We start from the raw sequence: 20,967 nt of genomic DNA on the forward strand, positions 1-20,967 counted from the left end.
AAAAAAATAAAAAAAAAAAAAAAAAAAATGGTGCCTGTCTATTCAAATTGAAACTCCAGCAATTTGAATGCACAGGCATCTTCTTTTAGAATATTTCCACACAAACCTGATTATACTCGGGCAGGTCCCCAAATTCCAAGGCTAATCGAGCATGAGTCTCATATACCTAAGAGGTTTCACCAAAAATGGTTCACAAAAGAAGGGAGTGTAAATAAGCATGGAATTGCGTATGACCATATTACAACGATAAAACCATATCTTTTATAACCAGATAACAGAGATGAAAAATATACCTTGGCTGTTAGTTGATTGCGAATTCTCTGTACAGTTAGATCCTGACGAATGGATTTCAATTGGTCACATTTATATAGATAATTCTTTTGAGACATTTGAACCATGTTAAGAGCTTTTTCCAGAACTTCTTCTGGTCTTACCTGTAAAGTAAAGATACAAAAAGAACATAATAAGTTCAAAGAAACAAATACCAGCTATTTTCATTCATTCTCAACAATGATTGTTCTGTGAAAAAAAATAACTAGATATTAATAATTACACTGTTAGGGTCAGGAGCAGATGTAAGACGAAGATAACGTTTCTCAATTTCCTGGCAAGTCCCTTTAATGGTAAGAGCATCCCAGTCCATGTCTTCAACAGCTCTGCTGCCACCGTTTTCTAAATTTTTTGCAACCAAGGCACTAGCCCTTCGAGTATACAAGTTTTCAATTCCAGCACTTTTAGGTTTGAAGTTATTATTTTCTCCACGACGGCCATGCCCTTTTTCAAAACGCTTTGATCGGTTTTCCCGTTTCTTTTTTTCTTCAGGCAAATTTGCAAGCGCCATGGCCCCAGAGTAGTATGCTGTCAAGCTTTGCTCCTTATCACTATCACTGTATGCCCCATCATTATCAGGTGCACTCCCATCATGAACACGCTGCTTCTTTGCTGGTCCTTGGGAAATCTTGCTCACAGTCCTCTGATCCCAGAGAGGAAATCTTGAATTGCCCACATACTTACCCTCTGTCCCAGATAAAGTCTGCACGCAATTTCTCAAATCAAGAAGATTGCACAACTATTTAAGATGGATGCACGATTAACAACTGAGCATTTAGAATTTTATATAACTTATAGACCTTCCATATTTGGAAAATAGGGCAACAAAAAGACAACATACCTCATCCAGAGTAGGTATTAAAGTGACAATAAAATAACACTTATCAAGATTGAGTACTACTAGTTATACCACGTCATACACGTAGGTAAAGAGAAGCCATGTATAGAAGGGTAGGGTGATAGCAATAGTGAAGTACGGAATGAACAAAACTACCTTTTTGTCCCTTTCGCTAACATTGGCCCAGCCATCATACTTAGCAGCAGTACCATTACTATAAGGAGGAGTTGCGTTAGCTGGTTTTTCCACTGGTAAAGGCTCCCATCTACTCTTGGATCTTCTACTTGGGCTTCTTTTGATCTTTGACAATAAACAAAGCGGATTTGAACCCTGTAAATTGCTGCAGAAAATAAAAACCTCAGATTCTGTTCCCATATTGCAGGATAATGAATTGATACATAGAAACTCAAATATTTTCCGTAATAACGAAGAGAAAAATTATTCCTAATTTCTTCATTGAAACTTCAATTATTACTTTAACCTCCATATCATCTTCAATAAATATTAAATTTGTACTTAAAATAACTTTATTCAAAACCACTTAACCCAAACTATCTAATGCCCTAGCAAACAAAAATATATGGGTTCAAAAATAATGTTCTATTCACTGAGTGGAAGAATGGAAAAACTTACATACACATTATAAAAAAAAGGGGATATTTTTGGCTTAAAAGCTTCCAGTTGAGAGAGAGAAAGATTAGCCCATGGTCCTTTAACTTCGTATTTATTTGGGTTCCAAGAAATATAGAAGAGCCACTCCATTAGATGAAAAAGGATAAAAGGAAGAATGATAAGCAATCAACCCAAGACTTTTCATGCGAAGTGAAATCAATATCATTTCATGATATGATGGAATATTGTATAAAAAATTAAAATGTTCAATAATTCTCATATAACAAATGTTCCATGGGGAGTGTAGAAGGAGAGAGCCAAGAATTCAGTACGTAAAAACTTTAGATAAGACTGAATATGTCAATTTATATAGGCAACAACTTAAGCTTAGAGAGAGAGAGAGATAGTACTCTGTATTAACTGCATCTGCACTTGGCAATGGAAATAGAGGCTCCATATCCCAGTCTTTTGTATAAAGCGTGCCATCAACAGTAGCCTTCGTGATCATCTGAAATGAAAAGAAAAAAGATAATCAGCAAAAGATCAAAATCTCTCTTAACAAGCACAAAAGAGCAAAAGCCAATATGCACCAATATTTAATGTCAAAGGAACCCTACAAAGAAAAATTAGTGAACGGTGTATTTTAAACGTTCAATAATAAATAGTTACAAGGAAACCACCTAAAAATGAAACCTTGAGATGAAATAGTTTTTTTCAAAATTAATGCACAAAGATTAAAAAAAATAAAAAATAAAACATTGGGGCGGAATTGGACAACATGATTGAAAAAACTAACAAAAATAACAATAAAAGACTAAGATAATGAAACCCTTGATTAAAATTGAAGCCCGAAGATAATATTTCACAGATGAGAGAGTTATACTGCTTTTCACTATAACTTTAATAATAACACAGTACCTCCTTTAGAACTGATTGACAAGATGTCATCAGCTTCTCGTCTTTACATCGAGCCAAAGCCCTCTCTACATAACCACGCAATGATTTAGGGAACATTCCAGGCTGCAAGTAAAAAATATATAAATACATATCTTATAATATATAGAAACCAAAATATTTGACAGATCTATTAGAACTTTAAGGTTCAACAATTAAATAAAAAAGTCATATACCCCTCACAACTTTGAGAAGGAACGTCAATCACAATGCTCTCAAGTCTCGGCGACTTCTCACTTTTCTTTTCTTTTTTAATCATATTCATAAGCACGGGAGAAATCCATAGTTAAAACTCAAGTAGAAAGCATTAGGCTTTCATAATTTCACTCTTATATATACCACATTCAACAACAGACACATGAAAAAAAAACACTGAACGGTCGTTCTTGCCTTTCTGTGGATATGAATATCAATCCTTCAGACTACTTGAAAAAAAAAATGATGTTCTATTGAGTTTTGGACTAAGATATTGAAGTTTCAGTAAATTGTTATAGCCAGTTACCATAAATACAGAAATAGAGCATTTATTTTCAGAAAGAAATTAATCAATGAGAACAGAACCTTCAGGACGGACTCGGTAGTATCATTAGACAATTCTTTTTCATTTGGCTTCAGCATCGAAACACTGATGTAAGAAGGTTGTAGAGCAGCATCAACTGTGGAGCTATCCTTACTCGCTTTTAGTATGCTCAAATTGGAAGCAATCCTAGGATTTGTTGGAATCTGCAGCTTGGTCTTTCTAGCTTCCAAAGGTGGAATAGATTGTGAGGGTACCTGATAGCTCTGGGGAGACAAATGTGCTTGAGAATGCAAATTGGGCCCCTGGGGACCTGGAGGCTTCTGTTGATCCTGAAAGCTATCATAAGAAGTTTTTAAATCTAGAGGCTTTTCAAAGTGAGGTTGGCTAGCATTAGTAAGGTGCACCTGAGAATTTGGAGCCCCATGCTTCCAGTAACCATCATGATTACCACTATTTACAGCACCATGCTGGAAAAAAGGGCAAAAGAATAACGGTTCAACTGATCAAATAATCTTTGCAAATTTAATAATTAACCATAATGTTTAAGCATTGTCTGCACTAAATTGAAATAACTTAAAGGATGCCAAAAAAGTAATCAACATCAATGCAAATCCATATATCCACTAAGTGCAGAATGTCAAACTTGCAGAAAACATAAAACAACAAAAAGCCAACACGATCAGAGAAATAAGATGGAGCCATGGGCCATGGCAGCTGTAACTCTTTATCAAAACATCAATAGTCAATGTTGAAATACAAGGATATACAGGAAACAGTGTGCATCAAGGTCCAAAGTACTAAAGAGAGATAAAAATTAAAAAAAGGGGGCAGAAAAGGATTACAGATAATCATGGTTAAACTGACAGAATCACCCAAATGGCCATCATATCACAGCTCCACAGAGGCATGAAATATAGATTAAAAAAAGAAAAGATAAAACTTTGTAGCAATTATATCACAAATACATTAAGCAAAATTAAACAATGTACATGCCCTTAGACAAGAAGAAATTTCAATCATGTGAAATTCAAACCTGAGCAGAAACCAGTTCAGTTGAACCAGATTCTGGCCTCCATGAGGGAGTATATGAAGGTGTAGGTTGGCTGTGAGGTGCAGGATAGCTAGTTGAACCATGAACCAGATACCCTACATTAGCAGTACCCGGAGTGGGCAGTTTTTCAGTCCCAGGGGCACAGCTGACTTCTGTTTGACTGTAGTAATTGGCCCATTGCTTGTAGTGCTGTTGATACTGTAGAGAATTTGCATTTGTAGAACTGGAACTGTAAGCTCCACTTGAATCAGGTGTATACTGAGCATATTGATTAGGAACATAGTTTCCATAACTGCCACCACTCCATGAGGTTGTCTGATTGCTGAAGCTGCTAGTTTGATAGCCTCCAGCTGTCTGATAATCACCAGGATTGTAGTAAGTGGTTGAATAACTTGTAGACCCAGCATAAAACTCTGTATTCTGAAATGAGGAAAGGGGCTGATAAGGAGCACCTGTGTTTTGATAGGCTCCTACAGGCTGTGAATAAGAATGGTTTGGTTGCTGTTGATAGTTGTTGTAGTAACCTTGATAACCAGCATTTGCACAACCATAAGGATCGGCAGAATTGGAATATGGTGCATAGGCATTGTAATCTTGCGTTGAATTTGATGTCACAAAACTTGATGAACTACAAGCAACAGAAGACACATTTAGACCATCTTGCACATTTCTTGCAGGTGGGACCGCTGGTTGATTATATTGAAAAGTGGAATTTGGGAGCGGCCCATTCTCATTGGAACTGCCATTCACCTTGTGTGTAGCCCATGATATGGCTTCTGGAGCTGATGTCAAAGAAAGATATGTTGATGTCGATGCTGATTGATTAATGTCACCAAAGTGTTGGTTCTGTAAACAACATGTTGGGAAGTATATTAGGTCAGCATTGCTGTCATACATGAGAAAATCCACTGAACTTAAATACATTGAAAATCTAAATGACCACGGAAGCACCAAAACTTTAATTTCATGTCTCTGATTACAGCGACCAGCAATAAAATAAACACAACATGCATGAAAATCACAATAATAAAGGAAGGGAGTACAAAACTAAAATAACATAATAGTCATCTATGAGCATGAGCTAAAATCAGAACTTGTTTCGAATTTTTATACACACCACCAGAAGTAGAATCTTAACCAATCTAAGACCCCTATATTTTTCTCTGGCCCTTAAGTTTTTCTGTGATTGTACATATGCCTAGCGTACCAAGAAAATAATTAAATCCACGCAGGTTGGTTAATGTGCTGTACTAATACAATCGAGTCTGGCAAAACGCAATCCAAAGTCTTTCACCAAAACCATGCCAAAAAATGAAAGAAGAAACAAAAGACTTAGTCGTCTTTATCGTCCTTGTCGTAAAAAGCATTTAAAAACAATCTGAGATATTTCTTAGCAACAGAGCAAACATTCAAGAAATTAGGTTCAAGTTCAACAGATCTCAAGGCAAAATAAAATGAGTCAGAGCTAGAGAAATAGAACAAGGGGACACGCTGCCATCACTATTGTGGCCATATTAACGGACTTTTTTATTTGTGAAGTACCAATAAAGAAAGCGGTTCCAACTTAGTGAATGAACCAAACGCATATTGCTTCAAGTTTCACATCCGGCTTAACTTCGAAGTAAGCCACAAGTTCAACACAAGACACACGCGAGGTTTAAATTTATACACTACGTAATGATATTGATATATTACCTCGAGCGAACTGGGTAGCGCTGGAGCTACGGTTTCAGTATTGCCGCCTTGATTCATTATCAAATTTGCACCCCGGAACGCAGCAATGGCTTAAAAACAACGATTAAGGTTTTTAACTTCGTCAAACCAATTCTCTCTACACAACAATGCAAAACCCTAACGGACTCTTAAAAATCATACCAACCTAAAGTCCCCGACCTATCCCGAAGTGTCGCAACAATGAATAATCGACCAATAAACACACTACCGTTCTCGCAGCGGATTCATCGACCAGAAATCGATTGAAGAACCCCAGGAAGAAAATTTCGAGGAGATCAGAACGAAAACAGAAAAACAAACTAAAAAAGCATAAAAACAAAAGAAAAATATGGTGTAATTCAAAGCAATCACAAAGTACAAGAATGTTGAAGAATTCCAAATGCAATCTGTTCTAAACACATTCACACACAAAAAGATGGATTCGAACTGAAATTTTATCGGATAAGAAAAGGAATTCAGTATATGGTCCGAAACCGAGGGAAAATCTTGGAAGCGGAGGAAAATTAGTTTTAGTTTGGTGTTCGTTTCCTTTTCCGCCAAAAATCAGTTTATACTTTCTTTTTTTTTTTTCAATTAACTTCAAACTAATAATTTTAATAATTTAAAATCAAAGCTTTTATTTAAAAACATTAATTTACATACCAGCTCATTTTCCCGGCCCAGCCCAGCAACAAGGCCCATTTCAATAACGAAGCCCATCACAGTCTTCTCGACAAATTTGGGCCTACAGCTGTTTTTGGGCAACGGAAATCCCTATAAAATGGCCTGGAGCTGCTTACGGTAATCATTTTAGCGAACGACGTGAAAGCTAGGGTTCCTCATACTTGTTATTTCCAGGTGCGCCTCCCGTTCTAATCGTCTAGGTTTTCTCTTCCCGATTCCTCTTAGTTAATGTTCATGCCATAGTCGTATTGAAATGTTTTGACATTTTTTGTTGTGTCCTCTTCAAATCCTGAGAAGTAGATTCTTATCCGTTTGTTTGTTTGTAATGCCTGCGCAAGTTATTGGTTATGGGATGCTGTTGCTGATTGTGGTATTGTGATTGTCAATTGTAGATAAAATGCCTCGTTATGACGATCGATACGGTGGTACGCGACTCTACGTTGGACGCCTTTCTTCACGGACTAGGTCGCGTGATCTGGATGACCTGTTCAGTCGTTATGGAAGGTATGTGGGATTTTTGCGGGATGAACTGTTCAGCCATTTATTGTTCGAATTTGTGTGATAACGTTAATTTGAAATATTCGAAATCGTTACTCGTTTTTAGTTGTGTCCTATTTTAATTCTATTGTCAGGGTTATGCTTTTGCTAACACCCTTTTCAGAGTAAATTATTAATTGATGCTTCTCTCTAGACCTCTTGAGGTATTTCCCAAGTCCTTCTTTGGGTGCTCGATTGTTAATGTGCATTTTGATATATGCATGAAGTGTGGAATTGTTGATGAGTCTGTGTGGTTTAAAACTTTAACTTGAGTGATCTTGTTGAAGGTTTCTTGGCTTATGCCAAACCTGGAGGTCTATGGTGAGAGGGTTCCCTTGGTGGATTTGGCGAGTCTTTCTATTATGTTATTGCCTGTTTTTATGGAAATGCCAAGAATCTCAGAATGGTGTTTAGTTCATCTATGAGGGGCGAGGTGTCAACCCTTTGATACTTGTATCAAATGATGGCCTTACCTGTTTCTGGAAACCATTTGCGCAGAGTACGTGATGTGGATATGAAGCGAGACTATGCATTTGTTGTATGTATTTCCCTCCCTCTCTTTTATGCAGATTTTACTCAGGCTAAAAAATGGAAGAAGAATATGCTATTTGCTAGCAGTCATTTTTACTTGGCTGGTGCATGTTAATTTTTGCAAGTGTGATCTTTTTTCTTGGTCTATCTGCTTAAACATATTATAACAGGAGTTTAGTGACCCACGAGATGCCGACGATGCAAGATATAGTTTAAATGGGAGGGATGTTCATGGAAGTCGAATCATTGTGGAAATAGCTAAAGGGGTATGTACCATGACATTTCTTTACCATCCTTTCATTAATTATATAACTTGTTTCAAACAGTTGCCTCTGCACTTTTCAGGCTAGTTGTCAATATTTTCCTAGTAGTTTACTGTAACTGTTTCCCGTCTTTGGGGGATTCTGCTATTTTTTTCTGTGCTTCTGAAATATGTTTTTAATACTTGGAAATAGCCTCTATCACCTTTCATGTACAATTCTAATCGTTTTATAGTCACATTTGTTCATTATAACAAGGCCGTGTAACTTTACCAGCATGCATGTGTAAGTGTATACTCTATACATCATGTATATCTGTTTTGTTAACCATTCTTTGAATGTGATGAAAATTTCCAATTTTTAATTAGGTACCCCGTGGTCCTGGTGGATCTCGTGAATCTCGTGAATATCTTGGACGAGGCCCTCCCGGAACTGGGCGTTGTTTTAACTGTGGGATTGATGGCCACTGGGCAAGAGATTGCAAGGCTGGGGACTGGAAGAATAAGTGTTATCGATGTGGGGAACGGGGTCACATAGAGAAGAATTGCCAGAACAGTCCTAAGAAGTTGAAGTATGTTATCCTTTCTATTATTACTCTTTTTCTACACTTAATTTATTTGGCTGATCATGGAATAAAACTGTATGGCACAGGCGTGGAAGTTACTCACGTTCACCAAGCCCTCGCCGTGGTAGAAGTCGAAGTCGTAGTTACAGCAGAGGTCGTAGTTACAGGTTCGATACAATTTTAACCACTTATCATTTATTTGGTTGTTGAAGCTTCTATCTAGATTTACATTGACCTACGTGTTTCCATGAGTTTAACTTGCTGAGCATGTCTCCACAGTCGATCTAGATCACCTGTAAAAAGGGATCGAAGTCTTGAACGGTCAGAAAAAAGATCGAGGAGCCCAAGAGGAGGCAGGCTAAGCCCTAAGAGACACAGTTTGTCACCCCCTCCTTCAAAAGCTATGAAGCGTAGCCCCACTCCTGATGTGAGGAGTCCAGAAGAAGCAAGACGTAGCCCGTCTCCTGGGAACCGAGACAGTCCTAGAGGAAGAAGCAGAAGCAGAAGCAGAAGCCCAAGGGGAAGGAGCAGAAGCCGAAGCCGAAGCCCAAGAGGAAGGAGCAGAAGCCCAATGGATGAAGCTGAGGACTTCAACGGAGGTGGAAGCAGGAATTACAGGAAGGAAGAGAACGGGTACAGTCGCAGCCCCAGTCCGTTGCCCAGAGAAGAAAGGAGTCCTGTAAACGATGAAGATGCCAATGGTTCTCCGAGGGGCGGTAGCGAGTCTGCATAATAGAGAGACAGTTTCTTAATTATGCTTCTGCGTTGGAATATTTTATAAGCGACTAGTGCCTCACAGGGACTTCTAAAATAGAACTTGTATTGTGTTTTGAATCCCGCCTCCAAATGTTCATCAGCACAGTATTTTGCCTATTTATTTTCCAGCTTTTAATTTTGATAAATTATATGTAATAATCTATTTCGTATAACCTTTGCCTATTTCCTTCACCTTCCTATTTTTGCTCGGTTTTCATAATTTAGTATTTTAGTTTCATCTGTCGAATAATATTGTTTATTACATATATCTGTGTTAAATGATTGTAGTATTCACACTCCCTCCTTGCTCAGTTTATTGGTGTATTGGGATTATTTTTCGGTTACAACGCCCATCACACGTGGCGGAAACCCAGTGGGCCAAAACTCGAGCTGAGATTGCTGTAATTTCTAACACGTTGTAAACATGGCTGGCAGTTTCTTTTTATCTTTTTATTTTTTCTTTTACGAATATAATTTATATAGTTTCCAAAATTTAGTATATATTTTTCTTGGTAAGGTACATTGCATGGGACGGTTTTCATGGGAATAAGAGATCGTCGCCATGGGACTTCTTGGTAAATGTGGCATGAGTTAATTCAAATTTCACGATATTAATTGATTGAAGCATTTTTAAGAATAATTTAATTATAAATTATTATAAAGTTTTAATAATAAAATATACTTTATAAAGTTTATGGTATAAATTTAACAATCAAATTTCTAATTGATTGAAGCATTTTTTAAAAATAATTTAATTATAAATTATTATAAAGTTTTAATAATAAAATATCAATTATATAATTTTATGATATAAATTTAACCATCAAATTTCTAATTGATTGAAGCATTTTTTTTTAAAATAATTTAATTATAAATTATTATAAAGTTTTAATAATAAAATATCAATTATAAAAAGTATAAATTTAACAATCTTACATGGTATCAAAATTGGCGAAGACACTTATTTTATGTTTTCATACTTATTTGAGATAAATTAAGACATGTTTCGTAATTTTAGACATAATTTGGAAATATTTTTATATAAATTAAAATAACTTCTGTTTTAATTTTATTATTTTACTATTATTATTATTTGGTTCGTGAGAGGAAGGGTGTACTCGCCCTCACTGTATCATTACCCAACGAATCCCGCTCCTCTTCGGCATTATTACCGGCACCAGAGTTTTTAAATATATTTTCGGACAAAACTACCTTTTCCATTTCTTAAACAGTCCCAGAAATCTTCACACTGGACGGTTGGATGCAATATTATCACTTAATTTCTGATGTAATTCAGTCGTTTAAACACTGCCAATCCCCGCCACAACTGTAATTGGTGTGCTGCTGGCCATTCAATCCCGCCAACTCTCCCAGCATTCAATGCTTGATTGCAACTTTCCTAAAATATTGGAATTATGAGTTGTCTTTGGTGATTTGAATTAGGAATCGGCGACTTTCGGTATGTTTAAGAGTTTATTTCTGTTTTGATTTCTGCAATCAGTGTGAATTACTTGTGTAGATTCCAGTTGTTTATCTTTACATTTTCTGAATCTGTACCGTCCGTTTGTTTGATGAAGTTTGGGAGGATTTTGTTGTTGCTGCTGCTGTTATGCACATCGGAGAGTAAGTGATTTTCTCTTCTGTTCTCTGTTTTTCTCGAGTTTCTTTATCGATCAAAGGAGCTTTAGCATCTAAAAAGGAAATTGAACTGTTCAGCGATCGGGTTTGGTTTTGTTCTCGTTTGAGTTTTTATTTATTTATTTATTTATTTATAGCTCTAGATGTTGTTTCTAACCTCCTCCGTTGGTTTCCACGAAATGCCTTTTTTCGTGAGGATGATATACGTCCTCATGAACTTTTATTTTTTGAATTGTTATTTTTGTAATTTTTTGCCCGTTTCAATTTGGAGCAAACTTTTCTTTTGTTTTGGTCATCTTAAGGTCGTCAGCGAACCAGTCGCTTGTTTGATGGTAGACTGTTTGTATGTATCCAAACTGCACGTTTCGAGATCGTAAACCATTTTTGCTGTTTGCTTCTCTATGTTTATTTATTAACGATGTTCTATTTTTTCTTTTAGGTCTAGAGTGATTGCATTTGACATGATATTGAGAAAAAAACATTGGGAGTGAAGGGCAGAAACTTCAATAATCAATAACCAGCGCAGAAGATGAAGAAGTTCTTTCTTAGATCGTTTGGCAATGGCTATGGCAAAAATGATTCAGTTCATCCATCATCAACAGATGACAGCGAAGCTTATTGGGAGCATCCATTAGGGAGTAGGATGGGTACTCCTATTGGTGATAAGGCTGGAAGTAGTCCCCAGAGGTCCAAGGATTTGCCTTCCAAGTTCAATAGGCAAATAGATGATAATGAACGGTCCCGCAGCCGTCCTAAACTTAGAAGGACCCAATCGTTATCTTCAGCTGCATTTAGAGACCAAGGTCAAATAAACTTCGATGGTTTGATTGATCCAAGTAGATCTCCTGGTAATGCTAGCAGTCGCTCAAAACGGCAACATGAACAGTCATCTCGGTAAGGACGTTTATTCTGATAAATATTAAAAAACATTATAAGAAATGTATACTGGATTGTATAGGGCATTTAGCATGTTATCTTTTTTTAATTGGTTTCACCATAGCATTCATTAGTCTTATTTATGATCTCTTGGTTTATGCTAGTTGCCAAAGTCCATCTCGAGAGATGCAATTCAAGGTAAAGCAGACTGAATTGCCAAATGATTACTATACCTCTGGATCTTTTAGGCCATGTTCCAGAACTTGGTATGATTCTTCTGGAAATTCTACCACTACTTCCAGTATTGTTTCAAATAGGGTCTTGGACCGCTACATTGATGGCGAACAACATCAGGAAATAAATGGATCCAAGAACAAGTATTCTCAAAGAAATAATGGGTGGCGGCCTCCTCGAGCTCAGTGTCTGCCACCCTCTTCAACAACGGCTAGCATTAAAGATAATCCAAGATCCTATTCGTCCAGAGAAACTAGAAGTTCTCTTTCTCGTTTCTTATCTGAAGATGGAGAATATGGGTTTGGAAATGACTCACCTCGAAGTGCAAAGACTGTTGTTGACAGACTCTCTCAACAACATGTTGTGCCTAGAGGGTCCTATAAAGAGCTCGGTGAAAATATACCTATCACAGTTGCAGATACTTACAGTCGATCATTGAATGGATGCTTTGATCCTAATGCAGATTTGACGAAACCATGCATCCCTACAGATGAGCCTGGCGAAACTGATGGAGAACTACAAAAAAAGGCCAAGGAAGCAGAGGAGAGGATCATGTTTCTGTCTGAAGAACTTGAACAGGAACGCTTAGTTCAATATAGCAAATTTGATGTGTCAGATCTTATCCAGATAATAAAAAATCTCACAGGGGAGAGGTTCACTTTGGCACTTGAAGTTTCAAGCCTTCTGCAGTCTCGAATTGCAGATAGGACATGTGCCAGAGAAGAGCTTAGACAAGCAAATGAAGAATTGGAGTCCAGAACACAGAAACTGGAGAAGGAGAAAACTGAGTTGCAGGTAGGTTTGGAGAAGGAGCTAGACAGAAGGTCAAGTGACTGGTCATTCAAGCTTGAGAAGTACAAGTTAGAGGAGGAGGGGCAAAGGGGGCGAGTTAGAGAGCTGGCTGAACAAAATGTATCACTACAAAGAGAGGTTGCTTCTTTAAACAAGAGGGAAACAGAGAACAAAAGCATGACAACTAATCTGGAGCAAAATATCCTCGACCTAACAGCTAGAATTGATGAAAAGAATGAACAAAATAAATATTTACAGCTAAACCTGTCTAAATTAGAAGAGGATTACCGGGGATCAATAGAAGGCATGGATTGCATCAGAAAGAATTTTGAGGAAAAAGAGAAGGAGTGCAGGGAGTTGCATAAATCAATCACGAGGTTAACAAGGACCTGCAATGAACAAGAGAAGACTATTAATGGTTTAAGGGAAAGATTGAGTGAGCAATTTGGTAATAGTCAACCAATGGAGAAATTGGATAAGGAATTTGAAAAATTGAAGATGGAACAAATGAGATTAACAGGAGTGGAACTGGCTTTGAGAAAGGCGTTAGAATCTTGTAGGGTTGAAGTTGATTCTCTTCGACGTGAGAATATAAATATATTGACTCACTTAAAAGACAATGGGAATGAGAGAGGTGCTACAACCTTCAAGTTGGTTAATGAAATGTCAACTCGTGTTTACCATCTACAAAATCAAGGTATGGTATTATTAAACGAGAGTACTCAATTTTGTTCCCAGTTACTGGAGTTCATCAAAGAGAAAGCTGCTCAGCTTCATCCAAATAAGCATAGAACGGAGCATATTGAGAATGGTTTAGATGCTCATTTTTTTCTTGAATCTGAAGCGAAAATTCAGGGCTTCAAGTATGGGATTGAGAGCCTGACAATGAGTTTACAGAAAATATCTATGTTGTTGCAAGCGGAGTCTAACTCCACTTCTCAGAGCTCAGGTGTAGACAATGCACTACAACTAAATAGTCAATATTCAGAGGTGAGTAGTTTCTGATATTGTTCCTGGAAAAGGGACATTATACTAAATCGTAATTCATTAGAGTTGATTTTAAGTTATTTCTTTTTGGAAAAAAAATCTTATTTGGTAAATCCATCATGGGTTATTCCGGTTTTACTTGTTTTTCACTATGGCTGCGGCATGTACAATTTTCTGTTACTTCATAGGACGGTTTAAGATCTGAGCTTAAAGCAGAAACTTTATTCTCAAGCCTATTAAGAGAGAAACTATTCTCTAAGGAGCTGGAAGTGGAGCAGTTGCAAGCAGAACTGGCGACAGCAGTAAGAGGGAATGACATGTTAAAATGTGAGGTCCAGAACGGAATGGAAGGCCTTTCCTGCCTCTCGCATAAGATAAAAGATCTTGAACTTCAGGTATTTTCTTGATGTCAACTTGAACTTGAAGATAGATTTTGTTGAATGGAAGGTTTTATCATTTAGTACGGACTGATTATGAAATTTTAAGAATGTTCTAACATGCGCTATTTTCAATCTACCACGTTTAATACCAATTCTGATTGCTTATCATGGTTCCACATAGCTATTTCTTACCCTTAAAATTTTATTTGGATATAGAGGACTGTATTCTAGATGACAACTTGGAAAAAATATGAACCAATATCTTTCTCTCTATATTTCTCTGCTTCCATCCCCTGCACCCATCATCAATTCGACATGCTGAGAATTATTTGTCACATAATTATACTTCTCCTTGGCATTTTTTATTTTATGCTAGTGTATTTTGAGATCTGCAGCTTATACAGGCATCAATTTGCCCTTTTCGAGTTATGTAATGTAGCATATAAATATATTCGACATTTCAGTTTGACTTACGTGTTCTAGATATTTGGATACTTCGATACTTATGGTCTATTGGATACATATTAAACATTTGTTAAGCATATCAAATGAACATGTATAGTGATATAGGACAAAAATAATAAATTTTGGGAGTGAAATACATACAAATTATTTCAATAAGTCCTTTGTTTATTCGTATGTTTGATTTTCATAAAACATAAAATGAAGTGTCACCATGTTTATATTTTATATCCGTGTCAGCGCTTCTTATATTCTTGTTCCCTTAGTTCCAAAGATTTGAAGAATTCGTTAAATTTAAATCATGGGGTCGTTATTTTACAGTTGCTGAAGAGAAACGAGGACATAAACAAGTTACAAACTGAGCTGGAGGAGTCTAGAAGGGAATTAGAAATTCTAAGGGACGTACTTCAGAAAATTTCAAAGGAGAGAGACATGTTGTGGGAGGAAGTAAACAAACACAGGGAGAAAAACATGCTACTGATCTCCAAAGTTGATGAGTTGAAATCAAAGATTGAGACATTGGAAGAGGACATTTTGCTGAAGGAAGGTCAGATAACAATCTTAAAAGACACACTCACCAATAAATCCATTGACCTTCTTGCTTCTCCCAAATCTTCATGGGAATCTCGAGTGCAGTAAAAAATAATAGCTGGAGGATTTAACCGAGGCTTGCGGGTAAATTTCTCAGTTCATATTTCATAGTCGTACTTTTTATACTTTTATGTCTGGTTTTGATTATTTTACATATCAGCCTTTTGATTGTTTCTCTCATTTTCTTTAAAATCATCTTTTGGGATCTTCGACGAAGTGGAAGATTCTGAAGTTTGAACTTGACCATGTTTTGTTGATGTATCTACTTAGTTCATATACTCTGATTTGCAAGGTAAATAGGGGGAAATATAGTTTTTGTCGCTGTATCAAGTTAACGATTTTGGCTCCCTTCACGAGTGAAAGGTAAATTTGTGCTATGAACTATTCAACCTCGTGCTTTATTAGGTGTTTCTTTTTTGAAGTAAACTTTCAAAGCTCATTTATTCGACCTCGTGATTTATTAGGTGTCAAAAATTACATTGGTTCGATAACTCGTTAGATTATAAATTTAGTCTCGTTAGAATTTATACTCGTTAGATTATAAATGTATTATAACATTAGCAATATTATGCTATAGAGTATAATTTACATGGATTATAAATTGCATAATTAATTAATTAATGACTTAGATTATATATGTTAAAACCAAAATGGTTTGATTTAGATTAGTTTTGGCCTACTCGATTTTAAAAAATGTTTGACTCAAAATTGGATTTTTCAATCTATATCAAACCAAACCAAACTGATTGAACAGTTTAAATCAACTTTTTTTTTTAGGTAAGTGGATTGAGAAATTTTGTTAGACCAATCTAAAATTTAAAACTCAGTTAGGTAGGTGATACAAATAATATATATTTATAATTAATGAATATCATTAAACTCAAATATCAAATATTTTTAATTTTTATAATTACGGAATAAAAAATAATTAAATAATAAATAAAAAAGAAAACATTTACGGTTAACTAATAGGTAAATTTTTCAGTATTAATATATTTTCTTGGTTATTGGCTAAACCTTTTAATGATTTTTCAATAAAAATATATTTTGAAAATTTAAATAAAATCATCGCTGAAAAGAGTGTTTTCTTTTCAAAAAAAGAAAAAAGAAAACAGTACAAACAGACAAGTGCTTAGATCGAAATAGACCAATGAAATTAAACTTATAGTTTAACCATCGAATTGCCGTTCCCCCGGAATCTCTCAAAATCGACGACCTCGAGCAGGAGCAGCGCATCAAAAATTAAGCCACCGAAGATGGAAGAAAATATGCGGAATGGAACTTCAGAAAATTCGAAACCCAAATGCTGGTGTCGAATCAGGAATCAGTGCGCTTCTGAAAGAATCGAGGGCTCATATTACCAGCGAAGCGAAGGGACGTGATTCAGGTTGGGTTTGGCTTACTTTCGACATCGTAGGGTTTATCATTTCTTAATCCTCGGCTTTTCAACTTATCTCTCCCAATTTTCCCGGAAAATTTACTCAGTTTTCCGAGAAAGTGATATCGTGGAACTTTCTGTCTTTACTTTTTTGTTTGAATGATTACTTGGATTCATATATTTTAGGGTTTTTGCTATTTTTTTTTATGTTCTGCCAATTAGAAAAGAAGGTGAGCAATAGTTGCCTGAAATGGCGGGTTCGTTAAAGGTTAAAATCAAGAATCCAGGCAATAAGTTAGAAAACCAAAACTGAAAAGTGCCAAATTTAATTTAATAAACTGATAAGAACCCTTAGAAAACGAGGGCTTTTTTTATTTTGTTTATTAAATTGTTCCCAAACCAAGGGATTCTGTTGTTGGAGAGTGATCCATCTGTTTCTTTGGCTCAAAGAAACAGAAAAAGGAAAAAAAAATTAATAAAAAAAAAAAAGAAAAAAAATTTAAAAAATTCAAAAAAGAAGGAAAAGAAAAGGAAGAAATCCCGAGGAGGAGGAGGGCCAATTAAACTTCAGGAATTTCCCTCTTTCCAGATCTGCTCGTTTCAACGTTCTGACAGGTTTTTTTCTTCTGTCAGAACACCCCAAATTCTTTTTACTTGATTCCCTTTGTTCATTTTCATCTTATAATGCGTTTCTCAGTCTATAATTTGGACAGTTTTGCAGAAAAGTGTCTGCAAACTCTCTCGGCTATCTCAAGGTTTGTAGTGCAACTTCTTTTACTTGATGTTTGGTTTCTTTGTATTCTTTAGTGTTCCTAGGTTCAATTTTTGTTCTTTTGGTTGATTTATACTTAGAAACTGTTCTATATGTTCATATGTATCAATGTTGAACTTTCATTCAATGTGATTCTTGAATTTGCAGTTTCTACGTATAGACATCAAGAAACTCAATGTTATATTGTTGAAATACTGATGGTGTCTGCTTTGATCAATGGTTTTCTGACATCTGAAACTCATTATTTCGTACATTTGTGAACGAAATAAAGGGAACTTTTGGTTTTAATACTATCCTTCCGGTCGGTTTTGAAGAATGGTTTTTCATGCTGGATCATTTGGGTGAGAATATGTAAGGGATGGTATCTGAAACTTTGATGAAGATTGTATCACCCTGCTGGAAACCTTCAGTTGAAGGCGGAAATTCTAGTAGAGGTGGGGATGCAAGTGGTCGGGTTGACGGGCTGTTGTGGTACAAGGATTCTGGCCGCCATATTAATGGAGAATTCTCAATGGCAGTTATTCAGGCAAATAAATTGTTGGAAGACCGCAGCCAGCTTGAGTCAGGGCCACTGAGCTCATTTGAATCGGGTCCTGTTGGAACGTTTGTTGGAATCTATGATGGCCATGGAGGTCCTGAAGCTGCAGAATTCATAAATGATCGTCTGTTCAATAATATGAAGAGTAAGTTTTAATCTACTTATGCTAAATACCTCTTCCACTTCTTCCTCTTCAAGGTAGCTTTTGCCTTGTGTGTGTTGATTTTCATCCTTAGACCGAAATTTAAGTTTGTAGTCTAATGGCGAGTTTGTGTTGACTTTGGAAAAATGTGTTGATGCATTCAGTAGAAGCGCTAATTGAGTGTTTACTCTAAAAGGACTTGATTGAACTTTCATAATCCCCTTGGCTTGGCTAACCATTACCAACATTCTGAGAATTTTGATCAGTGTTTTTAATGGGCTAAGTGGATTTTCTTACTATAACAGCCCAAGCCCACCGCTATTAGATCTTGTCTTCTTTGGACTTTTATTTCTGGGTTTAAAACGGTCTACTATGGAGAGAGTCTAGCTCTACTCCGACCAATGCCTCCCATGCCTCCCACTGGCTCTGATACCATTTGTAACAGCCAAGCCCACCGCCCTAGATACCCTCAAAGTTTTTAAACCCTCAGCTAGAGAGAGGTTTCCACACCCTTATAAGAATGCTTTGTCCCCCTCTCCAACCAATGTGAGTTCTCACATTTACCTTCCAAAAATTATCCGAAATTCACCCTAACTATAATTTTTATTTCTTTTTCTAGTCAAGGTAAATGGTACACATTCTTTAGACATTAATATTACTGGACATTGTCCTATAAGATGGACTAGACAAGGATTTGATTGTCCCGGTCGAAGGTGGTGTTTACTGTGCTCGAGTGGTGCATCCTATGGAATTTTAGTCTTTTATGTGAAAATTATTGAAGTAAGTTCATTATTTAGACTGCAAAAGAATTTGATATCCTCCTTTTAATGGGTACGTGTAGAGGTTGTTATGGTTGGGAAGTTTGTTGTTGTTCATAAAATTCAAGATCGTAAATGAAACTAGTCTAATTTGAAGCCCAAAGCAAATGATGGAAGGAAAGATGTATATTGGTCTTCGTGGAGCCCTGTTGTGACTTGTGAGTGCTTATTATGGTCTCTTACCAATTTGTATTATATGGCTAATGGGAATGTTTACACTTGACAGCTTTTCATGGTGCAGAATTTATTCCAGATAATCAGGGAGTATCGGCTGAAATTATTAACAAAGCGTTCGTGGAGACAGAGGAAGAGTTCTTGTCTCTTGTAAAGAAACAATGGCTTATTAAGCCGCAAATTGCTTCGGTTGGTTCATGCTGTTTGGTAGGCATAATATGTTGTGGATTACTGTATATTGCAAATGCTGGAGATTCTAGAGTGGTGTTGGGAAGAACTGAAAAAACTCATAAAGAGGTTAAAGCTGTCCAATTGTCGTCTGAGCACAATGCAAGTATTGAATCTGTGAGAGAGGAGTTGCACTTGTTGCATCCCAATGATCCACACATTGTGGTCTTAAAGCACAAGGTGTGGCGTGTGAAGGGTGTTATACAGGTTTGTTCTTCAACCCCCCTTGTCTTCTTTGATATTTCCTGATAGAACATGTTTGATTTGGTATGCTCTGAACTCTATGAAAGCTTTAAAATTTCTCTACATTGAACAACTAGTTATGAACTAGAAACTATCACTCTGCTCATATGTAGGTCTCAAGATCCCTTGGTGATGCTTATCTGAAGAAAACCGAGTTCAACCGAGAGCCTCTTTTGCCGAAGTTCAGATTACCAGAACCCTTCCACAAGCCAATACTTCAAGCCGAGCCTGCTATCGTAGTGCACAAACTGTACCCAGAGGATCAATTTCTTATATTTGCTTCAGATGGTCTTTGGGAGTATATAAGCAATCAGGAAGCTGTCGACCTCGTCCATAGTTGTCCACGTAACGTACGGTCGATTTCTGCTTAACTTAAGTTCTTTTTGTTTTCTTTTGCTCTTCTGTTTGCTTAGAGTACTACCTTCTTATGTGAAAATTGAAAGACTTCTGGGCTGCCTGCTTAATACCTGTTACCAGAATTAGATGTTTATCAAAAACTTGGATATAATCAATAGTAATGTTCATTGTTTGGTGTGATACTCACTGTAATGGCTCCTCCTCTTGTTTTGAGCTTGTTGTTGTAATCTGTCTGGCAATTATTCCTTCTCTGTTCATCATTTTTTTTCAAATCATTTGGGGTTTCATCCATGACTTGGTATTGTGTGTGTTCAGGGGATTGCAAGGAAGCTCGTTAAAGCTGCTCTTCATGAAGCTGCAAGAAAAAGAGAAATGAGGTACACAGACCTGAAGAAGATCGACCGTGGGGTAAGACGACATTTTCACGACGACATAACTGTTATAGTTTTGTTCCTGGATTCGCATCTGATTAGTCGCAGTCCGAGCCATGGACCTATGCTTTCAATCAGAGGGGGTTCTGGTATCCATCCTCGCTGCTAGATCTTAGTTTCTTCATTTGTATTGCAAACCGAATGATTGTTTGTGTTCAAAAGAGGAGAGATTTGGAAACATAGCCCTTTTCTTTTCCCTTCCCCATTTACCCTTTCTTTTTCCTTTCCTTTCCTTTCCTTTTGTGTTTTCTTTTTTAATGTATAGCACTCTTATTACCTATGAGGTCTCCTTATTGACAGTTGCGTCAATAGTACATATATAGAGAGAGAATATTGACTAGGAGTCATCAAGAGTCACAGGTTTCAAACATATTAATACATAACGATTTTCCACAAAGTGGCGACGAAAGATAACTTGTACAAATCTTTCCATTTTCCAATTCGATTCGATCTATTTGTTCGTTGAACTATTTACTCGATTGCAGACATTTCTTGAACACCTCTAACAGAGGAACAAATAGTCAATTTTGAAAAAACTTATTGTCAACCTCTTTCAGATATGAATCTATCTGATT

At 36.5% G+C, this 20,967-nt stretch overlaps 4 protein-coding genes across 15 annotated transcripts in view; 3 read left to right on the plus strand and 1 right to left on the minus strand.

The window, feature by feature from the left end:
• The window catches only part of LOC111447516 (SAC3 family protein A-like), a 9,407-nt gene extending 2,847 nt beyond the window's left edge, over positions 1-6,560 (minus strand). The window contains exons 1-10 of one of the 3 annotated variants that reach the window (XM_023086733.1): positions 6,185-6,560; positions 6,001-6,089; positions 4,288-5,151; positions 3,296-3,721; positions 2,699-2,800; positions 2,191-2,276; positions 1,325-1,508; positions 554-1,033; positions 294-434; positions 107-166 (exon numbers count right to left, since the gene is read on the minus strand). In XM_023086733.1, the coding sequence (XP_022942501.1) occupies positions 107-166; positions 294-434; positions 554-1,033; positions 1,325-1,508; positions 2,191-2,276; positions 2,699-2,800; positions 3,296-3,721; positions 4,288-5,151; positions 6,001-6,057 (2,400 nt within the window). In that variant the 5' untranslated portion in view covers positions 6,058-6,089; positions 6,185-6,560. Of the gene's footprint in view, positions 1-106; positions 167-293; positions 435-553; positions 1,034-1,324; positions 1,509-2,190; positions 2,289-2,698; positions 2,801-3,295; positions 3,722-4,287; positions 5,152-6,000 lie in introns of all 3 variants that reach the window. The other 2 variants (XM_023086731.1, XM_023086732.1) reach the window with 2 other exon arrangements.
• Positions 6,561-6,802: 242 nt separating this feature from the next.
• On the plus strand, positions 6,803-9,551 carry LOC111447542 (serine/arginine-rich splicing factor RS2Z32-like). 3 transcript variants are annotated; one of them, XM_023086767.1, is made up of 7 exons: positions 6,803-6,876; positions 7,095-7,206; positions 7,738-7,777; positions 7,941-8,036; positions 8,399-8,601; positions 8,682-8,762; positions 8,875-9,551. In XM_023086767.1, the coding sequence occupies exons 2-7, from the start codon at positions 7,100-7,102 to the stop codon at positions 9,326-9,328; spliced, it is 981 nt and encodes a 326-aa protein (XP_022942535.1). In that variant the 5' UTR covers positions 6,803-6,876; positions 7,095-7,099; the 3' UTR covers positions 9,329-9,551. The 3 variants fall into 3 exon arrangements, with proteins under 3 accessions (XP_022942535.1, XP_022942536.1, XP_022942537.1); XM_023086768.1 differs by having other exon boundaries at positions 6,826-6,902; XM_023086769.1 differs by lacking the exon at positions 6,803-6,876 and having other exon boundaries at positions 7,527-7,777.
• Positions 9,552-10,569: 1,018 nt separating this feature from the next.
• Positions 10,570-15,712, plus strand: LOC111447046 (golgin subfamily B member 1-like). 2 transcript variants are annotated; one of them, XM_023086013.1, is made up of 7 exons: positions 10,570-10,810; positions 10,929-10,974; positions 11,429-11,883; positions 12,030-13,881; positions 14,067-14,273; positions 15,042-15,395; positions 15,604-15,712. In XM_023086013.1, exons 3-6 carry the CDS (start codon positions 11,519-11,521, stop codon positions 15,357-15,359), a joined length of 2,742 nt encoding a protein of 913 aa, XP_022941781.1. In that variant the 5' UTR covers positions 10,570-10,810; positions 10,929-10,974; positions 11,429-11,518; the 3' UTR covers positions 15,360-15,395; positions 15,604-15,712. The 2 variants fall into 2 exon arrangements, with proteins under 2 accessions (XP_022941781.1, XP_022941780.1); XM_023086012.1 differs by lacking the exons at positions 10,929-10,974; positions 15,604-15,712 and having other exon boundaries at positions 15,042-15,498.
• Positions 15,713-16,454: 742 nt separating this feature from the next.
• On the plus strand, positions 16,455-20,739 carry LOC111447922 (probable protein phosphatase 2C 38). 7 transcript variants are annotated; one of them, XM_023087313.1, is made up of 6 exons: positions 16,455-17,304; positions 17,403-17,444; positions 17,609-18,144; positions 19,186-19,568; positions 19,718-19,954; positions 20,277-20,739. In XM_023087313.1, the coding sequence occupies exons 3-6, from the start codon at positions 17,820-17,822 to the stop codon at positions 20,499-20,501; spliced, it is 1,170 nt and encodes a 389-aa protein (XP_022943081.1). In that variant the 5' UTR covers positions 16,455-17,304; positions 17,403-17,444; positions 17,609-17,819; the 3' UTR covers positions 20,502-20,739. The 7 variants fall into 7 exon arrangements, with proteins under 7 accessions (XP_022943081.1, XP_022943084.1, XP_022943080.1 ...); XM_023087316.1 differs by having other exon boundaries at positions 16,455-16,698; XM_023087312.1 differs by having other exon boundaries at positions 17,387-18,144.
• Positions 20,740-20,967: the final 228 nt, after the last annotated feature.

The sequence above is a fragment of the Cucurbita moschata genome, unplaced genomic scaffold (genome assembly GCF_002738365.1).
Source record: "Cucurbita moschata cultivar Rifu unplaced genomic scaffold, Cmos_1.0 Cmo_Scf00009, whole genome shotgun sequence".
NCBI lineage: Eukaryota > Viridiplantae > Streptophyta > Magnoliopsida > Cucurbitales > Cucurbitaceae > Cucurbita > Cucurbita moschata.